The sequence below is a fragment of the Pyxicephalus adspersus genome, chromosome 1 (genome assembly GCF_032062135.1).
Source record: "Pyxicephalus adspersus chromosome 1, UCB_Pads_2.0, whole genome shotgun sequence".
In the NCBI taxonomy this organism is placed as follows: domain Eukaryota; kingdom Metazoa; phylum Chordata; class Amphibia; order Anura; family Pyxicephalidae; genus Pyxicephalus; species Pyxicephalus adspersus.
This window is the reverse complement of record NC_092858.1, coordinates 103,262,988-103,276,283: the sequence shown is the minus strand read 5'-3', so window position 1 is coordinate 103,276,283 and position 13,296 is coordinate 103,262,988. Positions and strand designations below refer to the sequence as shown.

The window sequence follows — 13,296 nt, the reverse complement described above, 5'->3', positions numbered from 1 at the left end:
ACGTACAATTAGCTGGTGCAAATGTGCACACCCTCAAACTAATACTTTGTTGAAGCACCTTTATATTTAATTACAGTATTTCATTTTTTTGGGGTAGGAGTCTATTAGCATGGCAAATATTGACACAATATTTGAAAAATTATTACAATTATCTTGTGGAACCTTCTAGCTAGCTGCTTAACATCATCTAGAGAAAGAACTATGAAGAAATTCTCAACATAGTGTTGGTGACAATGTCACTGAATCCCATGCATTGTCAATGCATCCAGCTTAGTTTTTTTAGCTTTGGTGACAGCTTTTGAGATTATTTTTGAGCTGCAAACCAAGCTGCAGAGGGTGCACAGATAGGGACATTATACTGTGAGCCCATTGGAGAGAAAATGGAGTCACATATATGTCTTTACTCATTGCAATCAAATGTAAAACAATCAAATTGAAATATTTTTATTAAATGTATTTTACTTCTACTGTTTGCACATACAGGGTCATTTGTTTAAAAGTTGAGGCTTAGAAACAGATTTCTTTCATGCCTTTAGCCAGGGGTCACGGGATATATTGAAACAAATATGGCATTATATATATATATATCTTTCCGCTTGAAAATTTTTTTTTTAATTTCCTGCTGTGTCACCAAGGCAAAAAGTTGAAGGAAGTTTCTCCAACAGGACTGCAATAGAAAAAACAGATTGATCTGTTAGGAATAGGTGTGTACACTAAACAAGTATTCATGTTTGTGTCCTCTGTCACGTTTTAGTGATCTGTTCTGCCACATCAATACATTTGTGAAACCAATGAACACTGCTGATTTCTATTAAGAAGAGTGCAGTAGAGGGTGTCCTGCTAACCCCCGCCCCCGCCGTTCTTTAGAACAGAAATGCACTCTCTGTACATTACCAGTTCAGCCACACACTTTTCATCAACTATTATTGCTCTATAGGGCTTTACATTTGAAAAAATGTAGGCCACCAATAGATTTTAGGCTGTTGTAAATAATTGTGAAATACCAAAAAAGTAGTGCTAAAAAAACACAAAGTAAAAAAAAACAGTTGAAAAAAAACCCTTGAAAGTAAATTAAAATAATGTATCTTTACTGTTATATTTGCCATAAGGTGAATTATTCTGTTTTGCTTAGTTTACATATATATATAGCTACAGATACCCTTTAAGAAGGAAATTATGACCTCTAAGTAATTTTTAATTACTATCTCTTCTTATGTAGCTATATGGTTAAAATATATGTCCCATCCACAAATATTCCTGTACTATTAAATAACCATGCATCCACTTTATTTGCACGGGTTAATATTTATCTTCATTCGAACACCACAAAATGTAAAGCAACACATGTCAGACATTTGCACAGCAGATAAGAGGTAAGAGCTGTCCACTCTTAAAACTTGTCAGGTTTAGAGTACAGTTATTTTTGTCCCAAGAAGCTGAGTGCCCCAATGCTTTAAATATACAGAGGCAGTCCCTAAAAAACAGATGGTATAATGCCTGACAGGAGGCTATATAAATCAGAACGACAGAACAATTTTACTGCTTTAGTGAAGTAAAAGAACAGGGTGCAGCCATGCCAGCAAAGGCTCCGATTAAAAAAGCCCCAGCTAAGGCTGCAGCAGCTAAGGCACCTGAAGAACCAAAGCCAGCTGAACCAGTTGTGGAATCTAAACCCCCAGCTCCTGAAAACCCCCCAGCTACTGAGGCTTCAGCACCTGAAACCCCTGCATCAGAAACTGTAGCTCCTGAGGCCCCTGCGCCAGCTGCTGAAGCCCCCGCACCAGCTCCCGAAACCCCTGCACCAGAACCAGAGGCTAAACCAGTAGAGGAAAAAGCTCCAGAGCCACCAAAGCCAAAAGATGGTAGGAGACATACAAAAATAAATCATGAAAATCATTCAAGGGAAAAAAGTAACAAATGCTATAATTCTCAAGATGGAATTTTCATGGAATGTTCTGCTATTAGATATAATCTGTATACATACATATATATATATATATATATATATATATATATATATTAGGTCAGTATTGTATTTTTGGATAGTAGGCTCTATCAGTAAACGGGAGTTGTGATCACTGCCAGTAATATATTTTTATTATCGTGTAATATAAATTCACCTACTAACTGCTTTTAAACTACCGATCAATTTATTGTCAAACTAAAAAAAAACTGTCTATAGCAGTATTTGAGACGTGACAATGTTCGACACAAGAATGTAAAAATCATTACTTGCAGCATCCAAGCACACACCAGTGCTAAAAGATCATAATTAATGACACTATACATTGTGTTTTGCACTTCTATTGGGATGTTTGGTAATTTTAATCAAAGCTACCAATAATTTTTTGATTGTTTTTGCTGGTATCTCAATGATAACATATATTTAAAAGGTAAATTTAGTTGCAGTTTCTCAGGCTAATCTACAGAACAGATGTCTTGCTCCACATGTAATAGAATTAGTTTATAAATATCTACACTGATTTATTAAGACAGTACCGAGAGCTTTGATAATATGTAAAGTACAGTAAGTAGAGTTTACAGTAAGTAGTTACTAAAATTTGCACCAGATTGTAGTTGAATATTGCTTTATGTGCGGCTATGCAGCAAGTGTTCTTAGAATTTGCCCTGGCAATTAAAGTGACAGGTGGAGGGTGACCTTGCCATGGCATCAGTGGAACATTTTTTTGGAAAGAACAGAAGTTTACAAGTGAGGCCGTATTAAGTAGGAAGACCTTTGTACAGTTTGTATAAGAGAAACACATTGTATATTTGTATTAGGAGAAATGTTTTACCTTTCTGTGATGTAAAATCATATGGGTTTATTCAACATACTAAACTATGTAATGAATAAAAAGAAATACAAACCCTGTAACTACAAAACAAAATGCACAGGATAATATTATTATTGTAATATTTCCATAAAATGTTAGATGTCTTTGGAATAAATATAAATTAATATGATATATTTTTTAAAAAAGAAAAAAAGGGAAAAAGTTTTAACTTAAATGATCATATCAAACAACAATAATGAATATGTGTGCTATCATTCCGATATAAGTCATTTATTAAAGTTAATTTTATCACCGCATTTTATATAAAAAAAATGATTAATGCTTTTATATAATTAAAAATATGGTCTTTAGAATGTAGGTTTAGTTTTTAATTTTTTTTTGAATAAGTAATTTAAATTTTTGGGGGAGTATCCCTCCCCCTCTGTCTTTACTGCCACAGTGATCTCAGGCATGCACAGAAAGGGCTTTCCTGGAATGTAAAAAAAGTGCCAATCTGACAGATGTGCAGTGAAATGGCACTTTTTTTTACATTTGCAGTAGAATGCTCGAACTGTGCAGATGCAAGATTGGCTGACATAAAAATAAGGACGTAGATGGCAGTGCCTGGTGTGCAGACTGTGCTGGACCTACTGGACTCTGTTTGCGGTGCGTGGGATTGACGGCTTTACACCTATAAGTAGTATTTTTTTTTAAGCCCTCTACAGACATCAGATGATTGCTGCTGGGCAGATGAATGAATGAAAGCTCTACACACCACCATTCTGTTCTATGGAGAGGGGAGGTCTAGCTAGATGTTCTCCAAGAACAATATTCTAATGTGTGTACAAACCCGCAGACAGGAATGTAGCTGTCTAAAGCTACGTACACACGTCAGATTTTTATCGCCCGATAATCGGCATCGGCCAATTATCGGGCGAAAATCTGCCGTGTGTACAGTCGGTGTCGTCCATCGTCCGGACGACCGACCTGCCGGATCCACGGACGATGGACGACAGCCAATGAAAATGGTCGTAATGAAAGTGAAGGGGAGAGCGTGCAGCAGGGTGCCGCTCCGTCGCTCTCCCCCTCCCCTCTCCATAGAGCATGAACGGTGCTGTATGTACAGCACCGTTCATGCATCGTGCACTCCCTTGTCGTTGGAAAGGATCGTGAAAGATCCTTTCCAACGACAAAAATTGGCAGTGTGTACGCAGCTTAACTGTGTCTCTACCATAAGCCCAGGGTGGAGTACAATTGTCACCCCTAGGTTTCTGTCATTAGTTGGATCACAAACATCTCTCCCTCTTCTCATCTTTATAACATTGGAAGAATGGTGATAACAATGTTTGAGATTTTAAAGCATAATTAAACTTAAAAAATAAAAATATGGGTCAGGCAGTTTCTTTATTCCAGAAGGGACAGGCGATATTCTTTCTGCAATAACATAAACTTACCTGTCCCTTTTGCAATAAACAACCTGCCCTCCCACAATGTTGTATTTTTAAAGTATAGCTCCACTTTTATTCCGTGTAAGGAAGTAACAAAGGCACTGTATTTCATTCAGAATAAACCAATGCTGTAAATTTGGAAAACTGGAATCTGCTTTGTAAGCATGTGACAATTAATGACATCTATGGGATGCAAAACATAATTACTATATAACAAAGCATTGTTGCTGTCTCCAGAACTGAAGGACCACTGGTAAAAATATAATCCATATAATAAATTTTCCTTTACACCACCTGGCCAGCAAAATTGACAAAGGTTAGGACAAATTATAATACTGCCAGCAGTTCTTACAATGGTCACCTTTCTTTTCCTGTGATTGCATTATTTTTATTAACTGCTGACACAATTGTTCAAATATCCAGCTGGCACCGGTATACTGTATACTATAGTTTGTCCAAGTTGTTTCTTTTCCTGGTAGAATTTAATTTGTATATAAATGAATGTGATAATGAATATAAGTAAAAAACAATCCTAGTGAAATCAAAAAGAAATTCATACCCTTATTGCTGTCATACCTCATACAGTTATCAGAATATTTTCTTTGTGATAGTGGTCAAGAGTAAGCCCAATAACCACCAAGAACGAAATGGTAAGTACTGTCCTATGTAATAAAGTAGAAGTAAACCCTTGTTTTCCCAAAAATTGCAATCAGGCATGTCCCTTATTGCACAAGGTATGCCATCATCTTGTATTTTTGTCTTCCTGATTTCAATCTTTGATTCATCTGCCAGGGTAGGATGACATAACTCCAGCGCAAGTGTGAGCAAGTTCATTCACTCCCTGATGTTTTTTGACAGACTAAGCTAGCAATCACCCAGATAGGTATGTCTAATTGCAGAAGGGTTATCAACTGTCCCTTTCTGCATCCAAGATCTCCCAAATTTTCAGAGTGGAACTTTACTTCCACTTTAAGCCACATACCTGTGTCGTAGTTCCCTGTCAGTGCCAAGACCTGTCAGCTGGTATTCCCTTTCTGTACTCAGCCCATAACTATTCATTTTGGATTTGGCATAAAGTTACAACAAAGGGCAGTGGAAAGCTGGGCAAGGCTGCACAACAAATTCTGTGAAGCAAGGCAAAAGGTATTTGCTGGGTACAATCAGGGAGTGGAGAGGGGGAATATAAAGACAGCTTTACTAAAAACAAACTGATATTCTCTTGTATATTGTGCTACACCTATTTATTTATGTACAAATATTTTACTTTTAGTTATTTTACAAGTATGTGCTTTGCATACTGTTGCATATAATTGCACTGAGGGGAAATTTTTTTAATGATCATTAACCTTTTAATTATCACCATCATTACTTTTATTTGCTCTTAATTTGTGATTTGCAACATGCAAATAAATAATTATGCTCACGAGAAGCTGAAAAAACTCAACTTAGTAATAAACCTTGATCACTATTTTTTACTGTGTGTAAACAGTGACAAGTTGACTTGATCATTTAATCTTTTTTTGCTTAAAATATAAACAAAGAACTCAACAGCAACATATGAAAATAGCACAGCCCACTTGCAGTGGTATGAAAGAATGGCTGTGCATTGGTTGAACAGATGTTGCTGTATAATGAAATAATGATTTTTTTTTCAATATTTATCTTCAATGCTTTCATTTTTTAAAAATACCATTCTTCATTTTCAATTTTGTAGAAATCAAAAACAATAAATACAAATATTGGAAACAATGGCTTAAGAAGGGTTGTAGCTACTTAAAGGAAATAGGCAGCACCATTATTACAGAGTGGACAAATACATATAATTCACAGTATATGGCAGGGTATAGTACAGGATCAACTGAGTAAAACAGTGAGGAAAGTATTTGTTAGATTCAATGCTTTCATTTTTGCATCTTTTAAATACATAATGATCCAAATTGAAGGGTAATTTTATTTGCATTTTGTTGCTTATGGCCAATTGTTGCTCATGCATTGTCATGACTATCCATTTCTTGCCCATGTATTGTTACTATTGCTTATTTATGCATGTATTGTCACATTTGCCCAGGTATTGTAAGAAATACCTGTTGTTGGTGTATTGTCAGGTCTGCCAATTTGTTGCCTATTAAATATTATGATTGTCAGTAGTTACTAACATACTACAACAATTATTAGTGTGCAATGGTTTCCAGTATGTTTCCAGTATTTTTTTTTTTTTAAACTTAACTGCAACAAAGGCTTTTTGTTAAGGAATGGATAGAGTAGGTTAGAATTTTCGCCAATTTGTTTTTCTGGTGCCCCTATTTGGGAGATTTCGCCTTATTGCCTATTTTTGTGACACCCAAGACATTATGGATAATATGTCCTCACCTTTATTTATCCCCAGAGTTTGCAACGTGTACTCTTCCTATACAATAATAAATATTCATTTTTGACTGAACTTGACATTTAAATACACTACACAAGTTGTCCATATGAAAGACATGAAATATAGCTTCTATACTGATTCATCGTTCCCTTAAATGCCAATATCCTAGATCAAGTTGAAAGCTACACATTTGTCCTTTATGCAAGGAATGGACTGACTAGTAAGTGAAAATCAAGCAACCCACTAACTGATTTTGTTGCTATTTAAACATTGTGCCAGTATGCAAAATTTATCTTATCAACACAGGCTATTTTAACACATGGTAGATAAACAAATTCCAGTATGCACTAGTACTATGGCTAAGCCCTAGTAATCTATTAGATAAAGTATACCATGAATTCTCCACACATATACTGTATACTTTTTATTCTTAGAGATATACTGTTCTTACTATAAATAGTTTACATATATTTTTTCCCCTAAATCTTAATGACAGAGTTAGCGGTGGTCTGCAGTAGAAGAGAGTACAAATGCAGGGGTAGCTAAGAAATGATGTCTGCAGGGTTCCCAGGAAAAACCCACAGTCCATGATTTACAATTTCAGGGACAGCTATTTTTAAAGGTATCTACTGAGCATTCCCCTCACTTATCAACATACCAGGCCTGAACAGATAACAGTTGCATTACCAGGGTATACGTTTGCTAAAGGTGGCCATAGATATCCAAGAGGGTACTGATATGCAAGCACAATCCAAGCACCCGTATTCACCATCAGCTGCAGTTTGGCTGGGACAAATGTTACTTTAGAAGGGAAGAGGTATGTAATGAGAGGCAGCTGTGAGTATTGCTTATCACTAGGAGGGTCATAAGAAATAAGGACAGGTTTTCCAGCATGCATTATCAATTAAAGCCCAGGAGTCATATGAGTGAATTAGCATAATAAGGGAATGACTGTTTATGATTAATTAAAGGCTGACAAGAATTTATGTGCTGTAAACTTCAGACAGCTCATGTAATTCTGTTTGTACTGAAGTCACTATCTGCATCAGCATTGTAGTAATTGTGGCTGATTGATCTTCCTTTGATGATGTCTGCATAGTTCTGGGGCCAATACTACTCAGTAAAGTCAGCTTTATGACCTCAATAATGTTTTCATTTCTTCACAAAGCTGGTATTCCAGACACCACTGTAGGGACAGCATCCTTTCCACTGGCAACCAATTTTGGAAGCTGTTTTTCCACTGATCCTCAATAAATTGGTGTTCCCAGGGACCTTAAATTGTTTTATGGGTTCCTGAGAGGTAACAACAATCGAGACCAGGTTGGTTTAATGTTTAAAACTGCTTTTAGACTCTATTTGATCCTTGTATATTAGCACTACTAATGCACTGCTGACCCAATCTGATTTGTGGCTCATCATGTGTAGAGAGGTGTCAGAATGTACAAGAATTTGAAACTCATTACCGAAGCTGTGCCACTCCCATCCGGTTATGGCATATTCTTGGCAGATAGGTAGAACTATCAAACAAAATTAATCAAATTAACTCATTACATTTGTAAATTTCAGGTTCCTGGATTAGCCATGAGAATTAGTCATTCATTACTTTATTTATTACAATAATGGAAAACACATAGTGATACTAATGGGAACTCATGTTATACTGCTGTAAATAAAGTAACCTCTATAAGACCATAGATGGCAAACCATTTGGAGTCTAGTTAATCTTCATAATAAGTCTCTATGAGCACCATATTATTATTAATTAGTGGCCACTGCCTTGTGGGTGATTTCATTGTTAGATATCTAGGGTATTTCATATTGTTACAACAATAATGGTAAGATTAACAAAACCCATATATATATGGGTTTTTGGTATTTATATATATATATATATATATTTATTTATGATATTTGATGTATTCAACAACATGGAAGCTGGTAAAATAGCTTGTGCAATTGACTTAGAATCTTGTATGTAAAAATGCAGGAGCTCCTTTAGGTCATTGGTAAAGTTGCTTCTAGTGTTACCTTTCAAAGATACATCCAAAGCAAAGAGGATGGAAAAACCATACCATATTAAAAATAGAAAAGACATTTATATTTCAAGTACACCCATGTACGAGCTATAGCTATATATCAAAAGTTACAACAGTAACAGTAAATTTCCAGTGCATTGCATTGTCACCTTATTTAGCAGCTATAAAAAAGCTTAGAATGCTGGGTGCTAAAATGCCAAGCACTCTTAACTGGAAAATGCAACATTTTAAAATGTACATGTTTTATAATTATCTTCTGATTTTGGGAAATGCGTCTATTCCAACACACATGGTTTACTGATTATATCTAAAATCAATTACATGATTTTAACAGATTTTCTTGAGTCATTTCTAGTATAAATTGATATAGTTCTAGCAGGTGTACCAGCACCCTGGAACACACATGTCAATTAGGGTCAGGAAGCCCGCAAGGTCTCTGCTTCACATACAACTATTTTTGCCTTAGCAGCAAATGCAGTTCAGTAATTTGATCACGGCATTGTACATTTACAAACGCATGCATAGCAGCTGTTTGAAGCCATTTGTAACCAGGGATAAGTATAGAAAGGGAAGTAACATTTACCTTCCCAGTAAAGATATTTCCCTTATAAAGACATCTAAGCTAAACTGGAGAGATTAAATGAGAGTGGTATAGTTGTACTTTTTTTTTAACTTAATTAAAAAAAGTTTAAAACTAAAAAATGATTGTTAAGTATGTTTTTTTTCTTTTATTTACTTATAGCGCCAACATATTACACAGTGCTGTACATTAAATAGGGGTTGCAAGTGACGGGCAGATACAAACAATGGCACGGGAGGAGGGGACCCTGCTCAGAAGAGCTTACCATCTAAGAAGAGGATACATTTTCAAGACAAACTTTCATGGGTCTTCACCCTCTTCTTTTTTGGTCCAAGCAGTACTCAAAATATGTATAATATTGTTCCAAATAACATATTCCATTGTTATGCAAAGTCCGAATATGAATGTGAGAGATGCAATTATTGTGTGTTTTTGGAATTTGCAAAATCACAACAGTTAGCAATACCAAAAATCATTCTGGAAGCATTTTAGCAGAATTTGGCACAATACGGCACATTGCTTTAAATAGAAAACATAATGCTTGAAACATGAGGTTTCAGGAATTGGAGCACACAGGGACTAGCCAGGGGTTCTAAAATGTTTACATGAGTCAATAAATTCACTGCAAACTCCCATTAGCCATTAATATTCCTGCTTCTTTGCAAATCTGAGATCCAAAACAATTCCCTCAGCCCTGTTAAAAATGCTCAGAATATATGAAAGAATGTAAAACAGTTGTCCAGTTATTGAGATGTACTTTTGCTTCCTCTCCTTGTGCAAGATACATCAGCATTATTTTCCTTTTACTTTAGAAGTCTAGCTCTTCTGTTAGCTTTTCCTTGCTGTTTCGGGCCCTGATACCACCACCAGGGAGATTACATTCACTTTTTGCCCCAGTAACAACAGAAAATGAGAGGAAATCTTCCTAGTGATACTACAAAAAAGTTGGAATTATTTTTTTACTAAAAGTGCCTTGCTCCATTGCAGTAAAGGACACTACTTTATTGCTTCTAGGTATGGGCAGAATATGACTTTCTTTTGACAGTTCTTGGGCCTAGCATCCGATCAGGGAGCCTGTCACTGTCACATGACAAAAGGAATGACCTCACTGCTTTCCCTGATTGTTAACACTGATATTAATGCCTGTTGTGACAGAAGTTTAATAAAGTACTGGTAAAGTGGTCATGGACGTGTCTGTATAAGGCTAGTGGTGGTCCTCCATAATTAAATTATTCCAACTCAAAGATAAGTCTCCTTCAGTATGCAGAGTACATTCAGTAATCAGCCAACAGATGAGCAAAAAGAAAAAGGTTTCCTGTAGAAAATGTTTGCGACATATTTTTGCACTGCACCTGAAATGACTACCAAATCCCACTGGAATACAGAAGATATGTTTTTTCCAGTATTGTTTATAGCCCAGCTTCCATCAAATACACACAACACAATTTATGCAGGTTCTATATTTTGGGGGAAAAAAATCAAACAATTTTTACATTCAAGCAGTGCAGGCACCCAAATCTGTCCAAAAAAGAAATCTCTTATAATGCCTTGCACTGACTGAACGGCAGAGTGGCAGCTATCTAAACTATTCAAGGCAGTTATGCACTTAAATATTGCCATTGATGTGTTGACAGTCCTTCATTGTTCCATGGGGAATTAAAGGGAGGTGTAACTCATCACACATTATAATCTGTCTAATACTGGGGAAAACATTTTGAATGAGGACCACATTAACATTTCTAAAGTTTTTGTAAAATGAAATTTGAAAGTTTATCGGTACCCTGAAATTAGGAAAGTATGTAAAGAAAAAAAAGTAGGTTGGACTTTTACTTTACTTTGGAATGTTGCTCTTGTACTGTCTAAAGTGAAACATGGGAACATCTTACTAGCAACAATAGATACAACATTGAATTATTTAAAGTTTGTTTTTAAGAGAGACTACTTATCTCTACAGAAGGACCGTAATGCACACAGAATGTGTCCATTTGAACGCTTTAGTGCCCAGTCATTCCATGTTCTGTGCTGTCATTGTATTGAACGCCTTGCCTCATTTTGCCATGGAATGGGCCTGATTTATTAAAGCTCTCCAATGCTGGAGAGGATACACTTTCATCAGTGAAGCTGGGTGATCCAGCAAACCTGGAATGGATCTGGTCCAAGATTACAAACATTTGCTAGCAAATAGCAAATTACTTTGAAGAAATCCATTCTAGGTTTGCTGGGTCACCCAGCTTTACTGATGGAAGTGTTTTCTCTCCAGCCTTGGAGAGCTTTAACCTCCCTAGCGGTTCATTTTTTTCCAGTTTTATATGTCTAAAAGTGGTACATTGTTTTTCATGAAAATTTATTTTACAGTAAAGTATAATAGTATCAGTATAATAAAGTTTGAAACAAAAAATCATGTAAAAAAACTAAATTGAATACATTTTAAAAAATCTGTATATTTATAAATACATATTATACTCATACTATTATATATACTGTAAAATTAATGTTCTTGAAAACAATGTACTGCTTTTACACATATAATTCCCATGTATTGCGTGCAATACAGTTATTTACGTACACACGCACCGACGTCACCGGGAACTCCCCCGGTGACTCATCGGGTGCAGAAGCCGGCCGGAGGAAGAAGAAAGAACACAGAAATTGTGTCGATGGACGGCGCAGGACGCTGGCAGATCAGGTAAGCGCTGTATTTACTATTACCTCCCATAGGTTTACCTACCCCGAGTGTGACTCGTGGTTACCGCTTTCAGCAACTTTTTTCTACCCCGAGTCACACACGGGGTTACCACTAGTGAGGTTAATAAATCAGGTACAATGTGTTCATATGAAAGGGCTGTCTAATGTATGGCCATGCATCAAAAAGATTTGGCCACAATTTGTCTAAATTGTGTTTGAGATAATTAGAATTTTTCACCTGGAAATATAATTCAACTGTATAAAACTTGTCCCTATCATTTTCTTATAAATACATCTGTCTATAGTAGAAAAAAATAGCAAGTATACAGAAAATTGGGTACATTTTATTATGTTGCAGTTTGCTCTTCAAATTTCCAGACACAAAGGTCAAAACTTTGCAAAACCTTTGATGTAAACAAACTATATATTAAATAGGCTGCTGATTCTGTCAAGGTCTTGCTTGAAAAATTCTTTTTACAATGTTAACACAACAATATAATTCATTCTAATGAATAGACTACACTTGTAGAACAACTTACTATTGAGTTGCTTAACCTTTGCCTAAACAGAGAACAACTATTCAGCATACAGAGTACTCTCAAGGCACTTAAAAGAAAGCTAACCCAGAGCAGAAAGAATTAGGGGTCACTTCAAAAATTTATGGGGAAGTATGAAGATTAAATTCTTCCCCGAAATAAATTGTGTACCCATGAACATATATGCAACTTTTTCTACAATTATTTCCATGGTAAAGTTGCCCCATTTAATTTTACAATGACCTTCCCTCTTTCTTGGGGCTCTGTTTATAACACACTCCCAAATATTCCTTTGTGGAAATTCTCCAGGTCCATGTTAAAGTAAATTGTAAGTACATTTCAATATCAAAATTAAAACATGTTAAAGGACTATTAAGGAATATGGAGCAGTAGGGAGAAAACCTAAATATATGCTGTGTACGTGCATTAGTTTTATTATTCAATTTGCTTTAAATACTTTCCACTGAAACATTTGTGAGAGTTCTCCAACAATGTTAGAAGTTATTATAACAATGCAGAGCATGCACATGAGGTGAGAGGTCAATTGTAACCCTGTTTTGTTTTGGCTGTGCTAATAATTTTCACCTAGATGTATGCCTGTAATGAAGGTTACCGAGGCACCACATTGCACAGTACCTTTCATCAGCTTGACAGATCAGTATGCGCTTGGTCGTCACTCCCGAAAAATGGAACACACATGTTATATATATTCCCCTTTTGATCATTGTGGGTTGGTATGGAGTGAACCATGCTGAGGGTGCTCTAAAAGATGGGAGCTTGATCATTCTTCCATATAACCTGGCTTGTTAACTTTTAATCAATATTTACCAACACATACAATTATTCATTTTTTGCTACTTTGTACATTG

The 13,296-nt window shown here is 35.8% G+C and overlaps 1 protein-coding gene across 1 annotated transcript in view; it reads left to right on the top strand.

Moving 5' to 3' along the window:
• Window positions 1-1,534: 1,534 nt before the first annotated feature.
• The window catches only part of LOC140338010 (myosin-binding protein H-like), a 35,487-nt gene continuing 23,725 nt past the window's right edge, over window positions 1,535-13,296 (top strand). Inside the window, exon 1 of the mRNA XM_072421965.1 lies at window positions 1,535-1,862. Coding sequence (XP_072278066.1) covers window positions 1,574-1,862 — 289 coding nt within the window. The 5' untranslated portion in view covers window positions 1,535-1,573. The remainder of the gene's footprint in view (window positions 1,863-13,296) is intronic.